The following is a 17,262-nucleotide window of genomic DNA, read 5'->3' as shown; positions in this document are numbered from 1 at the left end:
CCGAGGGGCCAAATGGCCGACTCGTGCTCCTATTTCTCATGTTCTTATGAATGACAACACAAATGCAAGATATGATTCAAGGGGGAGACAAACTAAAGGAACATTTCCGAACACTGCCTCTCCTCAGCCTGCACCTCTGGTTACTCTGCGCCATTCTTGGCCGCAGTGGAACTGGCTTTCTGAAACATTGTCCGTGAATTTCCCCACTCTGCCGCGAAAGCAAATGGCATGCTGGCCTTCATAACGAGAGGATTTGAGTATAGGAGCAGGGAGATCTTACTGCAGTAGTACAGGGCCTTGGTGAGGCCTCACCTGGAATATTGTGGACAGTTTTGGTCTCCTAATCTGAGGAAGGACATTCTTGCTATTGAGGGAGTGCAGCGAAGGTTCACCAGACTGATTCCCGGGATGGCGGGACTGACATATGAAGAAAGAGTGGATCGGCTAGGCTTGTATTCACTGGAATTTAGAAATGAGAGGGGATCTAATAGAAACTTAAATTCTGATGGGATTGGACAGGTTAGATGCAGGAAGAATGTTCCCGATGTTGGGGAAGTCCAGAACCAGGAGGTCACAGTCTAAGGATAAGGAGTAAGCCATATAGGACCGAGATGAGGAGAAACTTTTTCACCCAGAGAGTGGTGAGCCTGTGGAATTCTCTAACACAGAAAGTTGTTGAGACCAGTTAATTGAATATATTCAAGAGGGAGTTAGATGTGGCTCTTGCGGCTAAAAGGATGAGGGGGGTATGGAGAGAAAGCAGGAAAAGGGTACTGAGGGAATGATCAGCCATGATCTTATTGAATGGTGGTGCAGGCTCGAAGGGCCGAATGGCCTGCTCCTGCACCTATTTTCTCTGTTTCTACGTTTCTATGATTTACACTGCACAGTGAAGTTAGAGTGGGACAGGAAAGTCCTGGCCGTTACTCAGCACAGGCTTTCCAATATACTTCACATGGGAAAGAGTCGTAGCCAATCGCTGTTGACTATTGCTCTGTCTTAGCTTTTATTTTAATTGTGGTTCTTATCAACGGTGTAATTCTCAACAGGAGACACTCACTTTCAGTATCCCCAGCTCACTCTTTGGTGCCTCCGTTTCCTCCGATTCACTTTTGGCTTCAGACTTCCCCATCTCCTGTACGGATTTCGAAAAGACACATTGAAGTTTTGGTTTCAGGCCCAGGCAACAGAAGTTCATAGAATCATAGAACAATACAGCGCAGCAGGAGGCCATTCGGCCCATCATACCTGTGCTGCCTCTCTGAAAGAGTTCGCCAATTAGTCCCACTCCCTCGCTCTCTCCCCATAGTTTTACAAATTTTTCCTTTTCTAGAATTCATCTAATTCCCTTTCAAAAGTTAATTTTGATTGTTTTTCCTCCACCTTTTCAGATCACAACAACTGGCGGTGTAAAAAAATTCCCATCTCGCTCCCTCCCCCAGTTCGTTTACCAATTACCTTAAATCTGAGTCCTCTGGTCACCGACTCTGCTGCCAGTGGAAACAGTTTCTCCCGATCTACTCTATCAAAACCCTTCATAATATTGAAACCTCTATTAAATCTCCCCTTAACCTTCTCTGCCCCCCAAGGAGAACCCCAGCTTCTCCAGTCTCTCCACATAACTTGAATATTGTGTTCAGTTTTGGTCTCCTAATCTGAGGAAGGACATTCTTGCTATTGAGGGAGTGCAGCGAAGGTTCACCAGACTGATTCCCGGGATGGCGGGACTGACATATCAAGAAAGACTGGATCAACTCGGCTTATACTCACTGGAATTTAGAAGAATGAGAGGGGATCTCATTAAAGCATATAAAATTCTGACGGGATTGGACAGGTTAGATGCAGGAAGAATGTTCCCGGTGTTGGGGAAGTCCAGAACCAGGGGTTACAGTCTAAGGATAAGGGGTAAGTCATTTAGGACCAAGATAAGGAGAAACTTTTTCACCCAGAGAGTTGTGAAACTGTGGAATTCTCTACCACAGAAAGTTGTTGAGGCCAGTTCGTTGGATATATTCAGGAGGGAGTTAGATATGGCTCTTCCGGATAAAGGGATCAGGGGGTATGGAGAGAAAGCAGGAGTGGGGTACTGAAGTTGCATGATCAGCCATGATCATATTGAATGGTGGTGCAGGCTCGAAGGGCCGAATGGCCTACTCCTGCACCTACTTTCTATGTTTCTATAACTGAAGTCCCTCAACCCTGGGACCATTCTGGTAAATCTCCTCCGGACTGTCTCCCAGGCCTTGCCAAAGTATGGTGGCTGCAATTGGCCACAATCCTCCAGCAGGGGCCGAACCAGTGATTTTGAATCTCAGCCATGGTGAGAGGCTCAGCTGACAGTCTAAGACGAGGATACAGGCCAATCAGACGGACGATTATGGAGAGGCAATGTGATTGGATCAGATTACGGCTGAATCGCACACAGAATGGTTGAAGACTGCGGATTTCGGGAATCCCAACAACAAACGTTCTTCCCCTCATCAAATTGTTGGTAGAGAAAGCCCCCTCTACATAGAGCAGCTTTCTCTGATGTGGCAGATCAACACGGTGGGAACTCTTGCCTGGCCCCATCACCGCAGCCTTCATTCTGTCCGTGACTTCACGCAATCCCACCCAAGAGGTAGTTCCGATTTCCTCTGAAGACCCCCAGGATAAAGAACATTAGAAGTGCTTCTCTCGGGGCTAATGTATTGATGTGGATAGACAGGAAGCAAAGAGTGGGAATAAACGGGTCCTTTTCAGAATGGTAGGCAGTGACTAGTGGGGTGCCGCAAGGTTCAGTGCTAGGACCCCAGCTATTTACAATATACATAAATGATTTAGATGAAGGAATTGAATATAATATCTCCAAGTTTGCAGATGACACTAAGCTGGGTGGCAGTGTAAGCTGTGAGGAGGATGCTAAGAGGCTGCAGGGTGACTTGGACAGGTTCGGTGAATGGGCAAATGCATGGCAGATGCAGTATAATGTGGATAAATGTGAGGTTATCCACTTTGGTGGCAAAAACATGAAGGCAGAATATTATCTGAATAGCGGCAGATTAGGAAAAGGGGAGGTGCAACGAGACCTGGGTATCATGGTACATCAGTCATTGAAAGTTGGCATACAGGTACAGTAGGTTGTGAAGAAGGCAAATGGCATGTTGGCCTTCATGGCGAGAGGATTTGAGTATAGGAGCAGGGAGGTCTTACTGCAGTTGTACAGGGCTTTGTGAGGCCACACCTTGAATATTGTGTACAGTTTTGGTCTCCTAATCTGAGGAAGGATGTTCTTGCTATTGAGGGAGTGTAGCGAAGGTTCACCAGACTGATTCCTGGGATGTCAGGACTGGCATACGAAGAAAGACTGGATTGACTAGACTTATATTCACTGGAATTTAGAAGAATGAGAGGGGACCTCAGAGAAACATATAAAATTATGACGGGATTGGACAGGTTAGATGCAGGAAGAATGTTCCCGATGTTGGGGAAGTCCAGAACCAGGGGTCACAGTCTAAGGATAAGGGGTAAACCATTTAGGACTGAGATGAGGAGAAACTTCTTCACTCAGAGAATTGTGAGCCTGTGGAATTCTCTACCACAGAAAGTTGTTGAGTCCAGTTCGCCGGATATATTCAGGAGGGAATTAGATGTGACCCTTACAGCTAAAGGGATCAAAGAGTATGGAGAGAAAGCAGGAAAGGGGTACTGAGGTGAATGATCAGCCATGATCTTATTGAATGGCTGTGCAGGCTCAAAGGGCTGAATGGCCAACTCCTGCACCAATTTTCTATGTTTCTATGGAACTAAATGAGGTGGTCAGGCATTCGACGGGCACAACGCGGTGTCTGCCGACCAGGTGCCAAACCGCCAAGTGCCATAAACAACCCCACAGCATGCTTGTATCTGAATGGAGTTTGGAGAACCGCTGATGGCAGGAATTGAAGTTAACCAGATTGCGAGACCGTGGAGGGATTTGAAAACCAGGCATAGTGATTGCTAAGTTGGATGAAATCGAACTCCGAGCATGTGTTTGCCGAGATGTGTCATTCTTGAAATCCCTCCATGGCCTCGCCCCTCCCCATCTCTGCAACCCGCTCCAGCCTGCAACCCTCCAAGAATGCTGTGTTCCTCCAACTCTGCCCTCTTGTGCATTCCTGATTTCCTTCAACCCACCATGCCTTCAGCTGTCTGGGCCCGAAGCTCTGAAACTCCCTCCCTACCCCTCTCCGCCTCTCTCTACTCCTTAAAACCCACCTCTGTGACCAAACTTTTAGTCACCTGCCCTAATATTTCTGACTTTGATGTCAACTGTTTTCTGATTGTGCTCCTGTGATGTGCCGTGACGCAATATAAACGCACGTTCTTATTGATTTGAACGACCAAGCATTGATATCTAACCAATCTGAATTGTAGGCCTACAAACAGGCTACTTACTCAAACAGTTAAGAATCTTAACTCACAAACTTGCCAAACCACCCTTCCGACTGGGCCAAGAGGAAAGGATTGATTTTCCAGACAGTGCCTTTGTTTTGATATGGAGTTAAGTCCTCCAGCACCTGGAGCAAATTGATGCATTGCCGGCTGGGGAACTCACTCACATGCCGTAATTCACTTCATAAATGAGGTTGTTGGCAAGACCAGCCGAGCTGGCAGAGGGTCAGCACTGATCCCACATATCGCAGTCCATTCTGTAGACGGCCTACCCTGGAATCCTGCCATCGTCAAACCTCGCCTCACAGCGGGATGTTCTGTACATAAAACCGTAACACAATAGCAAAAACCTCACGTCAAAAACTCAACAATGCAGGGCTCGAGTCAGAACTAATTCAGCTGACCTCAGCCGGGGCTGTGATAGGAGTGAGAATTACTGGCCTCCGAAACCCCATACTACATGGAGGATGATACATCTTAGCCAATGCAGCGATGCTCTGTTGGAAGGTGCTCAGCTGAGGGCCGGATCAGAATTGCTTCAATGCCTCCCATAGCGATACTCGCTATCCAGGCAGTGAGAGTTCTGGGCCGTATCTCAGCACCATCAGGACAAGCTGGTAACTGAGGAGAGAGATAGACGCGGCCTTTGGTATTGAATCACAGGCCCAGAGATGTTTGCAGCCCATTGTGTCTGTGACTATTCTTTGCTGGAACAATTGCAAACTAATCCCACCTCCCCGCTCTCTCCCCATAGCCCTGTATCAATCCCAAACTAATCCCACTAACCCGCTCTCTCCACATAGCCCTGTATCAATCCCAAACTAATCCCACTGCTCCACTCTCTCCCCATAGCCCTGTATCAATCCCAAACTAATCCCACTGCCCCGCTCTCTCCCCATGGCCATGTATCAATCCCAAACTAATCCCACTGCCCCTGTCTCTCCCCTGTATCAATCCCAAACTAATCCCACTGCCCCGCTCTCTCCCCATAGCCCTGTATCAATCCCAAACTAATCCCACTGCCCCATTCTCTCCCCATAGCCCTGTATCAATACCCAAACTAATCCCACTGCCCCGCTCCCATCCCATAACCCTGCATCAATTCCAAATTAATCCCACTGCCCCGCTCTCTCTCCCACAGGCCTGTATTTTCCTCTGCTTGCAATATTTATCTAATTTTCCAATGGAAATAGACCCAGTATCTCAAGTCTCTCCTCATAACCACAGTTTCCCATCCCTGACATCATGCTGGTGAATCTACTCTGTACGCTCTCATTAATGTCCTTTCTGCAATGGGACACCCAAAACGGCCCACATGAAGTAACAGGGCTAAATTAATCTCACCCATCAAAAGTGGTGGTACCTGTACATCTTTGTCTTTGTCTCCAAGATTTGCCTGTGCAGCTCCACCATGTGACAGGGCCTGTGGTAACTGGTGGGCGAATAGACCTCCCCTTATTTCAGTAACTCACCAGTTCCCAGCGCCTGCCGGCAGAGAGATTGAGAATGCTCAGCCGCCACAAACTCCTTCTGAATGACGGCAGGCTAGTAACCGAGAATAAAACATCTTGTCAGAACAGCTTGGAGAGCAGTGAAGGGAATGTGGCCGAGGATTTCTGCCCATGCCGTGCTTGCTCATGATTTCCCGCCCAATCACTTTAACAGAATAGACCCGAGATTGCGGGCGGGTGAATCGTGCGATCTTTTACTGCCTCCAGTCTTACTTGTCTGTACACACAGCCCCCATTTACAGAGATCAGCAACTTCTTTCCTACTCGGCCCCAGTTAGAGTATCAGGTGTTACCCATGGCCCAATGGTGTCACTCACGCCTCTGAGTCAGAAGGTTGTGGGTTCAAGTCCCAATCCAGGGACTTAAGTGCAAAAATCTAGGCTGACACTCTCAGTGCAGTGCTGAGGAAGCGCTGCACTGTCGGAGGTTCCGTCTTTCAGATGAGACGTTAAACCGAGGCCCCGTCTGCTCTCTCATGTGGACATAAAAGATCCCCTGGCACTATTTATAAGAAGAGCAGGGGGTTATCCCCGGTGTCCTGGCCAATATTTATCCCTCAATCAATATCACTAGCATTGTTATTAGTAGGACCTGGCTGTGTGTAAATTGGCTGCCGCGTTTCCTACATTACAACAGTGACTACACTTCAAAAGTACGTCATTGGTTGAGAATCGCTTTGGAATGTTCTGATGTCATGAAAGGTGCTATGTAAATGCAAGTTCTTTCTTTCTAAAGTACCCTGTTATAAGGATAGAAAAGCTAGGGATAGGGTGCATGTGGATTCACTGGGATGTTACCAGGGAAGGAATCACAGTGAGAACCTGGAGTAGTTGGGGCTTTTTTCACTAGAGCCGAGAGGATGAGGGCCGACCTGATAGAGGCCTTTCAAATTACAGTGGGTGAGGGTAACGTCACAGATGTTAATAAGGGGGCACCAATTTAATTTAACCCTAAAAAGGGGAGGTTTACACCGAGAGTGGGTAGAATGTGGAAGTCTCTGCCACAAACTATCATTGATGCAGAATCAATAAATCATTTTCATGAGGAATTAATATATTTCATAAAGAGTATTAAAGTGTATGGGGTTTAGACTGGGTGGGATATTAAAGGGTATGGGGAGTGAGGGGAGAGTGGAATTAGACTGGGTGAGATATTGAAGGGTATGGGGAGTGAGCAGGAGAGTGGGCTTAGACTGGGTGGGATATTAAAGGGTATGGGGAGTGAGGGAAGAGTGGGATTAGGCTGGATGGGATATTAAAGAGTATGGGGAGTGAGGGTGAGAGTGGGGTTAGACTGGGTGGGATATTGAAGGGTATGGGGAGTGAGCAGGAGAGTGGGATTAGACTGGGTGGGATATTAAAGGGTATGGGGAGTGAGGGGAGAGTGGGATTGGACTGGGTGGGATATTAAAGGGTACGGGGAGTGAGGGGAGAGTGGGATTAGACTGGATGGGATATTAAAGGGTATGGGGAGTGAGGGGGAGAGTGGGATTAGACTGGGTGGGATATTAAAGGATACGGGGAGTGAGCGGGAGAGTGGGATTAGACTGGATGGGTTATTAAAGGGTACAGGGAGTGAGGGGAGAATGGGATTAGACTGGATGGGATATTGAAGGGTATGGGGAGTGAGCAGGAGAACAAGAATAGACTCATCCTTTTGCTTAACTTTCTCAATGGCCTTGCCCTCTGTAACCTCCTCCAGTACTACAACACTCCGAGATCTCCGTCTTCCTCTAATTCTGACCTCTGCCGCATCCTTGAATTTAAGGTCTCCACCATTGGTGGCCGTGCCTTCAGCTGCCTGGGACCCAAGCTCTAGAACTCCCTCCCTAAACCTCTCCGCCTCTCTACCTCTCTCTCCACCTTTACATCGCTCCTTAAAACCTACCTCTTTGACCAAGCTTTCGGTCACCTGTCCTAATATCTCCCTTGTACTGCTCAGTGTCAAATTATATCCAATGAGTTAAAGGTGCTATATAAATTCAAGTTGTTGTTGTTGTGGGCATTCCCAACTCTCCTGAAAGGTAAGGTGAGCAAGCCGTCAGTGTTGGTGGAGATGTGCAAAGTACCGAAGATTCACCAGCTATTTCCCCTCCCTTTGGACCCTCCCCAGCCAGAAACTCTGCCTGCTGTACACAGAAGTGTAAAAGATGAGTCTGTCTTACGTTCTGAGCCATTATTGCCGATATCAGGCAGCAGGCTTGGTCACAGGTGTCGCCTTGCAATGTTTCCAAGTCGCGTAGCCTCGCAGTTACCGAGCACAATTAGAGGAGAGCTCTGGTCTTCTTACAGTCAGGTCCAGCACCCTGCAGCTCGACTACCTGGGACGGAAAATGTACACTCAACCTCAATAAAAAGACAAATAATCCAACACGCATCTGCAAAAAGCTGTTGTTCAAGCACGTACATGAAAGAGAGCATTTTGTGAGAGGGGGCGAGGATCCATGGGGCAACCTCGCTTTACTGGAGCCGGGTACCCAGAAGTGATTCAGTATAGTAATAATGCAGAACCACTCTTACCCACAGTAACACCCCATGGCCAGGAATGGAACTGCACAGAAGGACACTTGAAAAGAAAGACTTGCATTTATAGAGCACCTTTCACGACCAACGGACATCCCAAAGCGCTTTACAGCCAATGAATTACTTTTGGGGTGTAGTCACTGTTGTAATGTGGGAAATGCAGCAGCCAATTTGCACACAGCAAGCTCCCACAAACAGCAATGTGATAATGACCAGATAATCTGTTTTTGTTCTGTTGATTGAGGGACAAATATTGGCCAGGACACCGGGGATAACTCCCCTGCTCTTCTTCGAAATAGTGCGATGGGATCTTTTACGTCCACCTGAGAGAGCAGACGTGGCCTCGGTTTAACGACTCATCCGAAAGCCAACACTTCCGACAAGGGGCCGTGGTGTGGATATTTTCACAGGTATGCGGGAGTGTCACTCCTGTATGAGGTCCCAGTGACTTACATTTCGAGATGTGTGTCCACACTGCGCAATATCTAACTATCTCACCAGTGTCCCCTTGTGATCTGAACCAGATCTTTATGCCTTTCCGACAAGTACTGCTGCAATTCTTCAAAGGCAGACCAAACAAGTCGGTTTATTTCACAGCGAATGAACATATAGAGCAGCAGTTATGATCAGATTCATTTAGTTGAATCAGTGATACTGGTCTTTGTATAATAATACAAAAATAATGAACGCACTCCCTTTCCCCACATCAGTGGATCGTCTTAAGGAAAATAATAAAATCAACATGTGACACCTCGGAGTGAAGGATTTTCACCTGGAATTACTGCAGGAGATGTCCGTCGATTCTCCTGGGGATCCAACGATCACCCACCAAAGTTACGGCAAAAGATCGGGAAAATCCCATGAAAATTCAGGGCCTTAATGTTGAACTGAATGTCGGGACTGATCATGTAATCCAGCACAGGGGTGATGGGGCTGTTCCTCACACACAACATAAGCTGGTGTTCCACTGAGCCCAGCCCACGCCACAAAACAAGGTCAACTGCTTTACATCATCTGCGGCATCACTAAACCCGCCTATTTCCACCACCGTAACTTCACCCGTCTCCGCCCCTGCCTCAGCCCATCCGCTGCTGAAACCCTCATCCATGTCTTTGTTACCTCTAAACTTGACTATTCCAACGCACTCCTGGCTGGCTTCCCACATTCTATCCTACGTAAACTAGAGTTCATCCAAAACTCGGCAGCCCGTGTCCTAACTCGCACCAAATCCCGCTCACCCATCACCCCTGTGCTCGCTGACCTACATTGGCTCCCGGTTAAGCAACGCCTCGATTTCAAAATTCTCATCCTTGTTTACAAATCCCTCCATGGCTTCACCCCTCCCTATCTCTGTAATCTCCTCCAGCCCCACAACCCCCAGTGATGTCTGCGCACCTCTAATTCTGCCCTCCTGAGCATCCCTGATTATAATCGCTCATTGGTGGCCGTGCCTTCTGTTGCCTGGGCCCCAAGTTCTGGAACTCCCTCCCTAAACCTCTCTGCCTCTCTTTCCTCCTTTAAGATACTCTTTGACCAAAGGTTTGGTCACCTGCTGTAATGTCTTCTTATGTGGCTCAGTGTCAAGTTTATTGTTTTGACTTATAATACTCCTGTGAAGCACTGTGGGATGTTTTACAATGTTAAAGGCGCTATATAAATACACGTTGTTGTTGTTGTTGTTGTTGTTGTTGTTGTCGTTGTGGCACTTGCAATCTCGAGCCTAAGGCACATGGGGTCAGGGTCAGGATAGTGGAATGCAGTATCTTTCAAAGGGTTATTGCTTGTGTGTAAATGTCCTAAAAGTAAATGATGGTCCCCGAGAGGATGAGACTGGGGAATTAATAATGGGGAATAGGGAAATGGCAGAGACACTGAATAAATATTTTGTATCTGTCTTCACGGTAGAAGACACTAAAAACATCCCAATAGAGGATAATCAAGGGAGGAACTTAATACTATCATTAATGAAGTAGTACTCGGTAAAATAATGGGGCTAAAGGCTGACAAGTCCCCTGGATCTGATGGCTTACATCCTAGGGTCTTAAAAGAAGTGGCTGCAGAGATAGTGGATGCATTGGTTGTAATCTACCAAAATTCCCTGGATTCTGGGGAGGTCCCAGCAGATTGGAAAACTGCAAATGTAACGCCCCTATTTAAAAAAGGAGGCAGACAGAAAGCAGGAAACTATAGACCAGTTAGCCTAACCTCTGTCGTTGGGAAAATGCTGGAGTCCATTATTAAGGAAGCAGTAGCAGGACATTTGGAAAAGCATAATTCAATCAAGCAGAGCTAGCATGGTTTGTATGAAAGGGAAATCATGTTTGACAAATTTGCTGGAGTTCTTTGACGATATAACGAGCAGGGTGGATGAGGGGGAAACAGTGGATGTGGTATATTTGGATTTCTAGAAGGCATTCAATAAGGTACCACATAAAAGGTTACTGCACAAGATAAAAGTTCACGGGGTTGGGGGTAATATATTAGCATGGATAGAGGATTAGCTAACTAACAGAAAACAGAGAGTCGGGATAAATGGTTCATTCTCTGGTTGGCAAACAGTAACTAGTGGGGTGCTGCAGGGATCGGTGTTGAGGCCTCAACTATTTACAGTCTATATTAATGACTTGGATGAAGGGACCGAGTGTAATGTAGAAAATTTGCTGAAGATACAAAGATGGGTGGGAAAGCAAGTTGTGAGGAGGACATAAAAAATCTGCAGAGGGATCTAGGCAAGCTAAGTGAGTGGGCAAAAAATTGGCAGATGGAGTATAATGTGGGAAAATGTGAGGTTATCCACTTTGGCAAAAAAAATAGAAAAGCAAATTGTAATTTAAATGGAGAAAAATTACAAAGTGCTGCAGTACAGAGGGACCTGGGAGTCCTTGTGCATGAAACACAAAAAGTTAGTATGCAGGTACAGCAAGTGATCAGGAAGGCAAATGGAATGTTGGCCTTTATTGCAAGGGGGATAGAGTATAAAAGCAGAGAAGTCCTGCTACAATTGTACAGAGTATTGGTGAGGCCACACCTAGAGTACTGCGTACAGTTTTGGTCTCGTATTTAAGGAAGGATATACTTGCATTGGAAGCTGTTCAGAGAAGGTTCACTAGGTTGATTCCGGAGATGAGGGGGTTGACTTATGAGGATAGGTTGAGTAGGTTGGGCCTATACTCATTGGAGTTCAGAAGAATGAGATGTGATCTTATCGAAACATCAGATAATGAGGGGACTCGACAAGGTGGCTGCAGAGAGGAGCAGAGAGACAGCAGCATAGGGGAAACTAAAACGAGGGGACATAGTCTCAGAATAAGGGGCCGTCCATGTAAAACAGAGATGAGGAGGAATTTCTTCTCTCAGAGGGTTGTAAATCTGTGGAATTCTCTGCCCCAGAGAGCTGTGGAGGCTGGGTCACTGAATGTATTTAAGGTGGTGATACATTACAACAGTGACTACACTCCAAAAGTACTTCATTGGCTGTAAAGCGCTTTGGGACATCCGTTGGTCGTGAAAGGCGCTATAGAAATGCAAGTCTTTCTTTTATATTACAACAGTGACCTTATTTCAAAAAAAGTTAGCTGTGGCTCAGTGGACAGCACATTCACCTCTGAGTCAGAAGGTTGTGGGTTCAGGTCCCACTCCAGGGACTGGAGCATCAAAATCTAGGCTGACACTCCTGACAGTGCTGAGGGAGCGCTGTATTGTCAGAAGTGCTGTTCTTCGGATGCGACATTAAACCGAGGCCCTGTCTGCCCTCTCAGGTGGATATAAAAGATCCCATGGCACTATTTCGAAGAAGAGTAGGGGAGTTATCCCTGGTGTCCTGGCCAATATTTATCCCTCAATCAATATAACAAACACAGATTATCTGGTCATTATCACATTAAGCCATTGATTGCTCAACGTGTCCATCCTCATGATGCTCTGCCTTAATACACCCACCAGACTCTTCATTACCCGATCTGATGGTCAGTGTATTTTTTTACATTTGGAAAGTATGTGAACAGTTGCCAGCATCCTGGCATTGTCCTTTAGAGTGCTGCTCCAGGATCAGCGCAGTTTCAATGGTAACCAGCAGCCCTTTAAGTGCAACTGACACCGCATTACCTACCCCTTGTCCTAGGGGGCGCTCTCACACATCATGAGCTGCGCACAATCTTAATGTATTTTTGAGTTGGCCTTGCAGAGACACCGCGCTAGACATGTACAGCAACAACTTGTATTTATATAGCGCCTTTAACGTCCCAAGGTGCTTCACAGCAGTGTTATAAGACAAAACAATAAATTTGACACCGAGCCACATAAAAATAAATTATGGCAGATGAGAGGTAGGTTCTAAGGAGCGTCTTAAAGGAGGAAAACGGGGCAGTGAGGCAGAGAGGTTTAGGGAGGGAGTTCCAGAGCTTGGGGCCCAGGCAACAGAAGGCACGGCCACCAATGGTTAAGTGATTATAATCAGGGATGTTCAAGAGGGCAGAATTAGAGGAGCGCAGAAGTCTCGGGGGGTAATGGGGCTGGAGGAGATTACGGAGATAGGGAGGGGCAGGCAAAGAACCGAGGTCAGTGTGCCTCCATGTTGGGCCTGTGTTGCAGGCCTTGCGGAGTCATGCTCATCCTGTGGATACCAATGTGACTCACTTTCTGCCATATTTCACCTGGATTTGAGAGCACACTTTCATGCAACAATCATAGTACCACAGAATCATACAACGCAGAAGGAAGCCATTTGGCCCATCGTGCCTGTGCCGGCTCTGTGAAAGAGCTGTCCACTTAGTCCCACTCCTTGCTCTTTCCTCTTCGCCCTGAAAATGTTCAACTATTTATCCAATTCCCTTTGGGAAGTTACTACTGAATCTGCTTCCACCGCCCTTTCAGGCAGCGCACTCCCGATTGTCACAACTCGCTGCGTAAAATAATTCTCATTTTCTCCCTGCCATTTTTTGCAAATTATCTTCAATCTCTGACCTCTGCTTACTGACGCACCTGTCAGTGGAAACAGTTTCTCCCTCTTTACTCAATCAAAACCCCTCGTGAACAACGCTATTAAATCTCCACTTCACCTTCTCTGCTCTAAGGAAAACAACCCCAGCTTCTCCAGTCTCTCCACGTAACTGAAGTCCCTCACAAGTCTCGTAAATCTCCTCTGTACCCTCACCAAGGCCTTACATCCTTCCTAAAGTGCGGTGCCCAGAATTGAACACAATACTCCAGTTGAGGCCGAACCATAAAGGTTTAGCGTAACTTCCTTCCTTCTGTACTCTATTCCTCTATTGATAAAGCGAAGGATTCAATTGGCTTTTTTGACAGCTTTATTGACTTGTCTTGCCACCCTCAAAGAATTGTGTACATACACCCCCAGATTCCTGCACCCCCTTTAAAATTGCTCCATTTGAAGAGTCGTCAGAAAACATTACATTTGATACGGACAGTCCCAGTGACATCACCTGGCACTAACTTTGATTTATACAGCTGGCTGTACGCTTGCTCCCCAGACACTGAAACCCACTTCCTTTCTGCCCTGCACTGCCCACACAGTCCATGAGCAACAGCTGTGTGGAGCACAAAAAAAACAAGTAGAATATGTACTCCCCCCCGCCCCACCTTCCAGAATTAGCACGCTGTGACCGACCGGTGACCCGTGGAACGGGCGGCTGCCAAGTGACGCGGGTCGACCAGACGCTTCTTGCTCCCAGTTCTGGAGGTCACTGCCAGCTGTGGCTCATGTCCCAGGACACAGTATCGTCCCCAGAGCGGGTGGTTACCCGAACGCTGCCAACGTATCGATCGACAATAAAAACAGAATCTGCCGGAAACACAGACCATCTGATTTTATTTGACTTCCATTTACAAGTTGTTTTCTCTTGACTTCATCATCATCATCATCGTCATAGGCAGTCCCTCGGAATCGAGGAAGACTTGCTTCCACTCTTAACATGAGTCCTGAGGTGGTTGAACAGTCCAATACGCGAGCCACAGTCCCTGTCACAGGTGGGACAGACAGTCGTTGAAGGAAGGGGTGGGTGGGACTGGTTTGCCGCACGCTCCTTCCGCTGCCTGCGCTTGATTTCTGCATGCTCTCGGCGATGAGACTCGAGGTGCTCAGCACCCTCCCGGATGCACTTCCTCCACTTAGGGCGGTCTTTGGCCAGGGACTCCCAGGTGTCAGTAGGACGTTGCACTTTATCAGGGAGGCTTTGAGGGTGTCCTTGTAACGTTTCCACTGTCCTACTTTGGCTCGTTTCCCATGAAGGAGTTCTGAGTAGTGCGCTTGCTTTGGGAGTCTCGTGTCTGGCCTGCGGACAAAGCTTATATCACCGGTGACTTACAACTGAAACACTAGGCCCGATTTTAAAGGCCCTCCCCCGACCGAAACGTGGTGGGGGTGGGGGGGGGTGCAATTAACATACTGCCAGTCACTTACCCCACCCCCTCTGATTCCGCTGCCTTCCCGGTGGGTCCCCATGGTAATCTGCTCTTCTAAGCAGGCGGGCAGGGCACCCACTGCAAGTGGAGTTCATCACCTGCGCCATGACAGGAGCTGACGACTGCTGGACGGACCATCGCCTAATCCGATCCATCATCAGCATTAACATTGCCCCAAAGCGGAGGGGACAGCAGAAGTAGTGCCGCAAAAAAGTCAATGCCAGAGCACTTAAAGACCCAGCTAATAGAGCCCTATACAGCCAGCACCTCACAGCTAACCTGGCGTGCCTTGATGACCTTGACATGCTGAATGCCCACAGCGCTTGGTCTGCCCTCCAGGCCTCCATAACCAGCGCCTGTGAAGGGACACTTGGTCACTCAGCCAGAAAACACCAGGACTGGTTTGATGAGAATGAGCAGGAGATCCAAGAACTAATAGATCGTAAGCGCAGAGCATTTCTGAGCATCAAGCACCAACCCAAATCGGGAGCAGCAAAGCAACGTTACAGACGGCTCAAGGCTGAGGTCCAACAAAAAACCCGGGAACTAAAGAACAGGTGGTGGATGGAGAAAGCACAGGAGATACAACAACTGGCCGACAGCCATAATATGCGAGGATTCTTCATTGTAGTAAAGACCACCTACGGCCCAAACTCCCGAGGCCTCACGCCACTCCTGGCCAAGAATGGGAAAACACTCATCAAGGACACCGAGGCAGTCAGGACCCGCTGGAAGTAGCACTTCGAAGATCTCCTCAATCGAGACTCTGCCTTTGACTCGAGTGTTCTCAACTCCATCCCGCAGCATACGACCCACCACCACCTCAGTGAAACCCCAACGTTGCACGAGGTAGGAAAAGCCATAAAACAGCTCAAGAACAACAAGGCGACGGGAGCGGATGGAATCCCTGCTGAGGCGCTAAAGTATGATGGAGAGGCACTGTTGGCGCGGATACATGACCTCATCTTTCTCATTTGGAGGGAGGAGAGCATGCCGGGAGATCTCACGAGATGCAGTGATCGTGACCATCTTTAAAATAGGGGACAAGTCCGACTGCGGCAACTACAGGGGAATCTCCCTGCTATCAGCCACTGGGAAAGTTGTCACTAGAGTTCTTCTCAACCGTCTTCTCCCTGTAGCCGAGGAGCTCCTCCCGGAGTCGCAGTGCGAATTTCATTCCCTACGGGGCACAACGGACATGATATTTGCAGCGCGACTGCTACAGGAAAAATGCAGGGAGCAGCACCAGTCCTTATACATGACCCTCTTCGACCTTACAAAGGCCTTTGACACTGTCAACCGCGAGGGTCTGTGGAGCGGCGTCCTCCTCCGTTTCGGTTGCCCCCAAAAGTTTGTCAACATCCGCCTGCTCCACAACGACATGCAGGCCGTGATCCTTACCAATGGATCCATTACAGACCCAATCCAGGTCCTGACCGGGGTCAAACAGGGCTGCGTCATCGCCCCAACCCTCTTCTCAATCTTCCTCGCTGCCATGCTCCACCTCATAGTCAACAAACTCCCCGCTGGAGTGGAACTAAACTACAGATCCAGTGGAAAGCTGTTTAACCTTCGCCCTGGACAACGTGGACCACGGGAGCCTATTATCAGCAAGGGCAGACATCGCGACGAGGTTCAACACCGCCTTCAGTGCGCCAGCACAGCCTTCGGCCGCCTGAGGAAAAGAGTGTTCAAAGTCCAGGCCCTCAAATCTACCAACAAGCTCATGGTCTACAGGGCTATAGTAATACCCGCCTTCCTGTATGGCTCAGAGGCATGGACGATGTACAGAAGACACCTCAAGTTGCTGGAGCAGTATCACCAACGATGTCTCCGCAAGATCCTGCAAATTCCCTGGGAGGACAGGCGCACCAACATCAGTGTCTTTGTCCAGGCTAACATCCCCAGCATTGAAGCGCTGACCACACTCGATCAGCTTCGCTGGGCAGGCCACATAGTTTGCATGCCAGACACGCGACTCCCAAAGCAAGTGCTATCTTCAGAGCTCCTTCATGGCAAACGAGCCAAAGGTGGGCAGAGGAAACGTTACAAGGACACCCTCAAAGCCTCCCTGATAAAGTGTGACATCACCACTGACACCTGGGAGTGCCTGGCCAAAGACTGCCCTAAGCAGAGAAAGTGCATCCGGGAGGGCGCTGAGTACCTCGAGTCTCATCGCCGAGAGCATGCAGAAACCAAGCGCAGGCAGCGGAAGGAGCGTATGGCAAACCAGTCCCACCCTCCCCTTCCCTCAACGGCTATCTGTCCCACCTGTGACAGGGACTGTGGCTCTCGTATTGGACTGTTCAGTCACCAAAGAACTCACCTCAGGAGTGGAAGCAAGTCTTCCTCGATTCCGAGAGACTGCCTATGATGATGATGACGACTTTAAGTCC

General features: G+C 48.2%; 1 protein-coding gene across 2 annotated transcripts in view; it reads right to left on the bottom strand.

Moving 5' to 3' along the window:
• phldb2b (pleckstrin homology-like domain, family B, member 2b) overlaps window positions 1-17,262 on the bottom strand; it is a 457,175-nt gene that overhangs the window by 409,541 nt on the left and 30,372 nt on the right. The window contains exons 2-3 of one of the 2 annotated variants that reach the window (XM_070894178.1): window positions 8,089-8,244; window positions 1,061-1,135 (exon numbers count right to left, since the gene is read on the bottom strand). In XM_070894178.1, the coding sequence (XP_070750279.1) occupies window positions 1,061-1,135; window positions 8,089-8,100 (87 nt within the window). In that variant the 5' untranslated portion in view covers window positions 8,101-8,244. The remainder of the gene's footprint in view (window positions 1-1,060; window positions 1,136-8,088; window positions 8,245-17,262) is intronic. The other variant, XM_070894179.1, reaches the window with a different exon arrangement.

Source organism: Pristiophorus japonicus, chromosome 11 (genome assembly GCF_044704955.1).
Source record: "Pristiophorus japonicus isolate sPriJap1 chromosome 11, sPriJap1.hap1, whole genome shotgun sequence".
NCBI classification, from domain to species: Eukaryota; Metazoa; Chordata; class Chondrichthyes; family Pristiophoridae; genus Pristiophorus; species Pristiophorus japonicus.
Note: the sequence above shows the minus strand (reverse complement) of the source record. Positions and strands in the feature narration are given on the sequence as shown.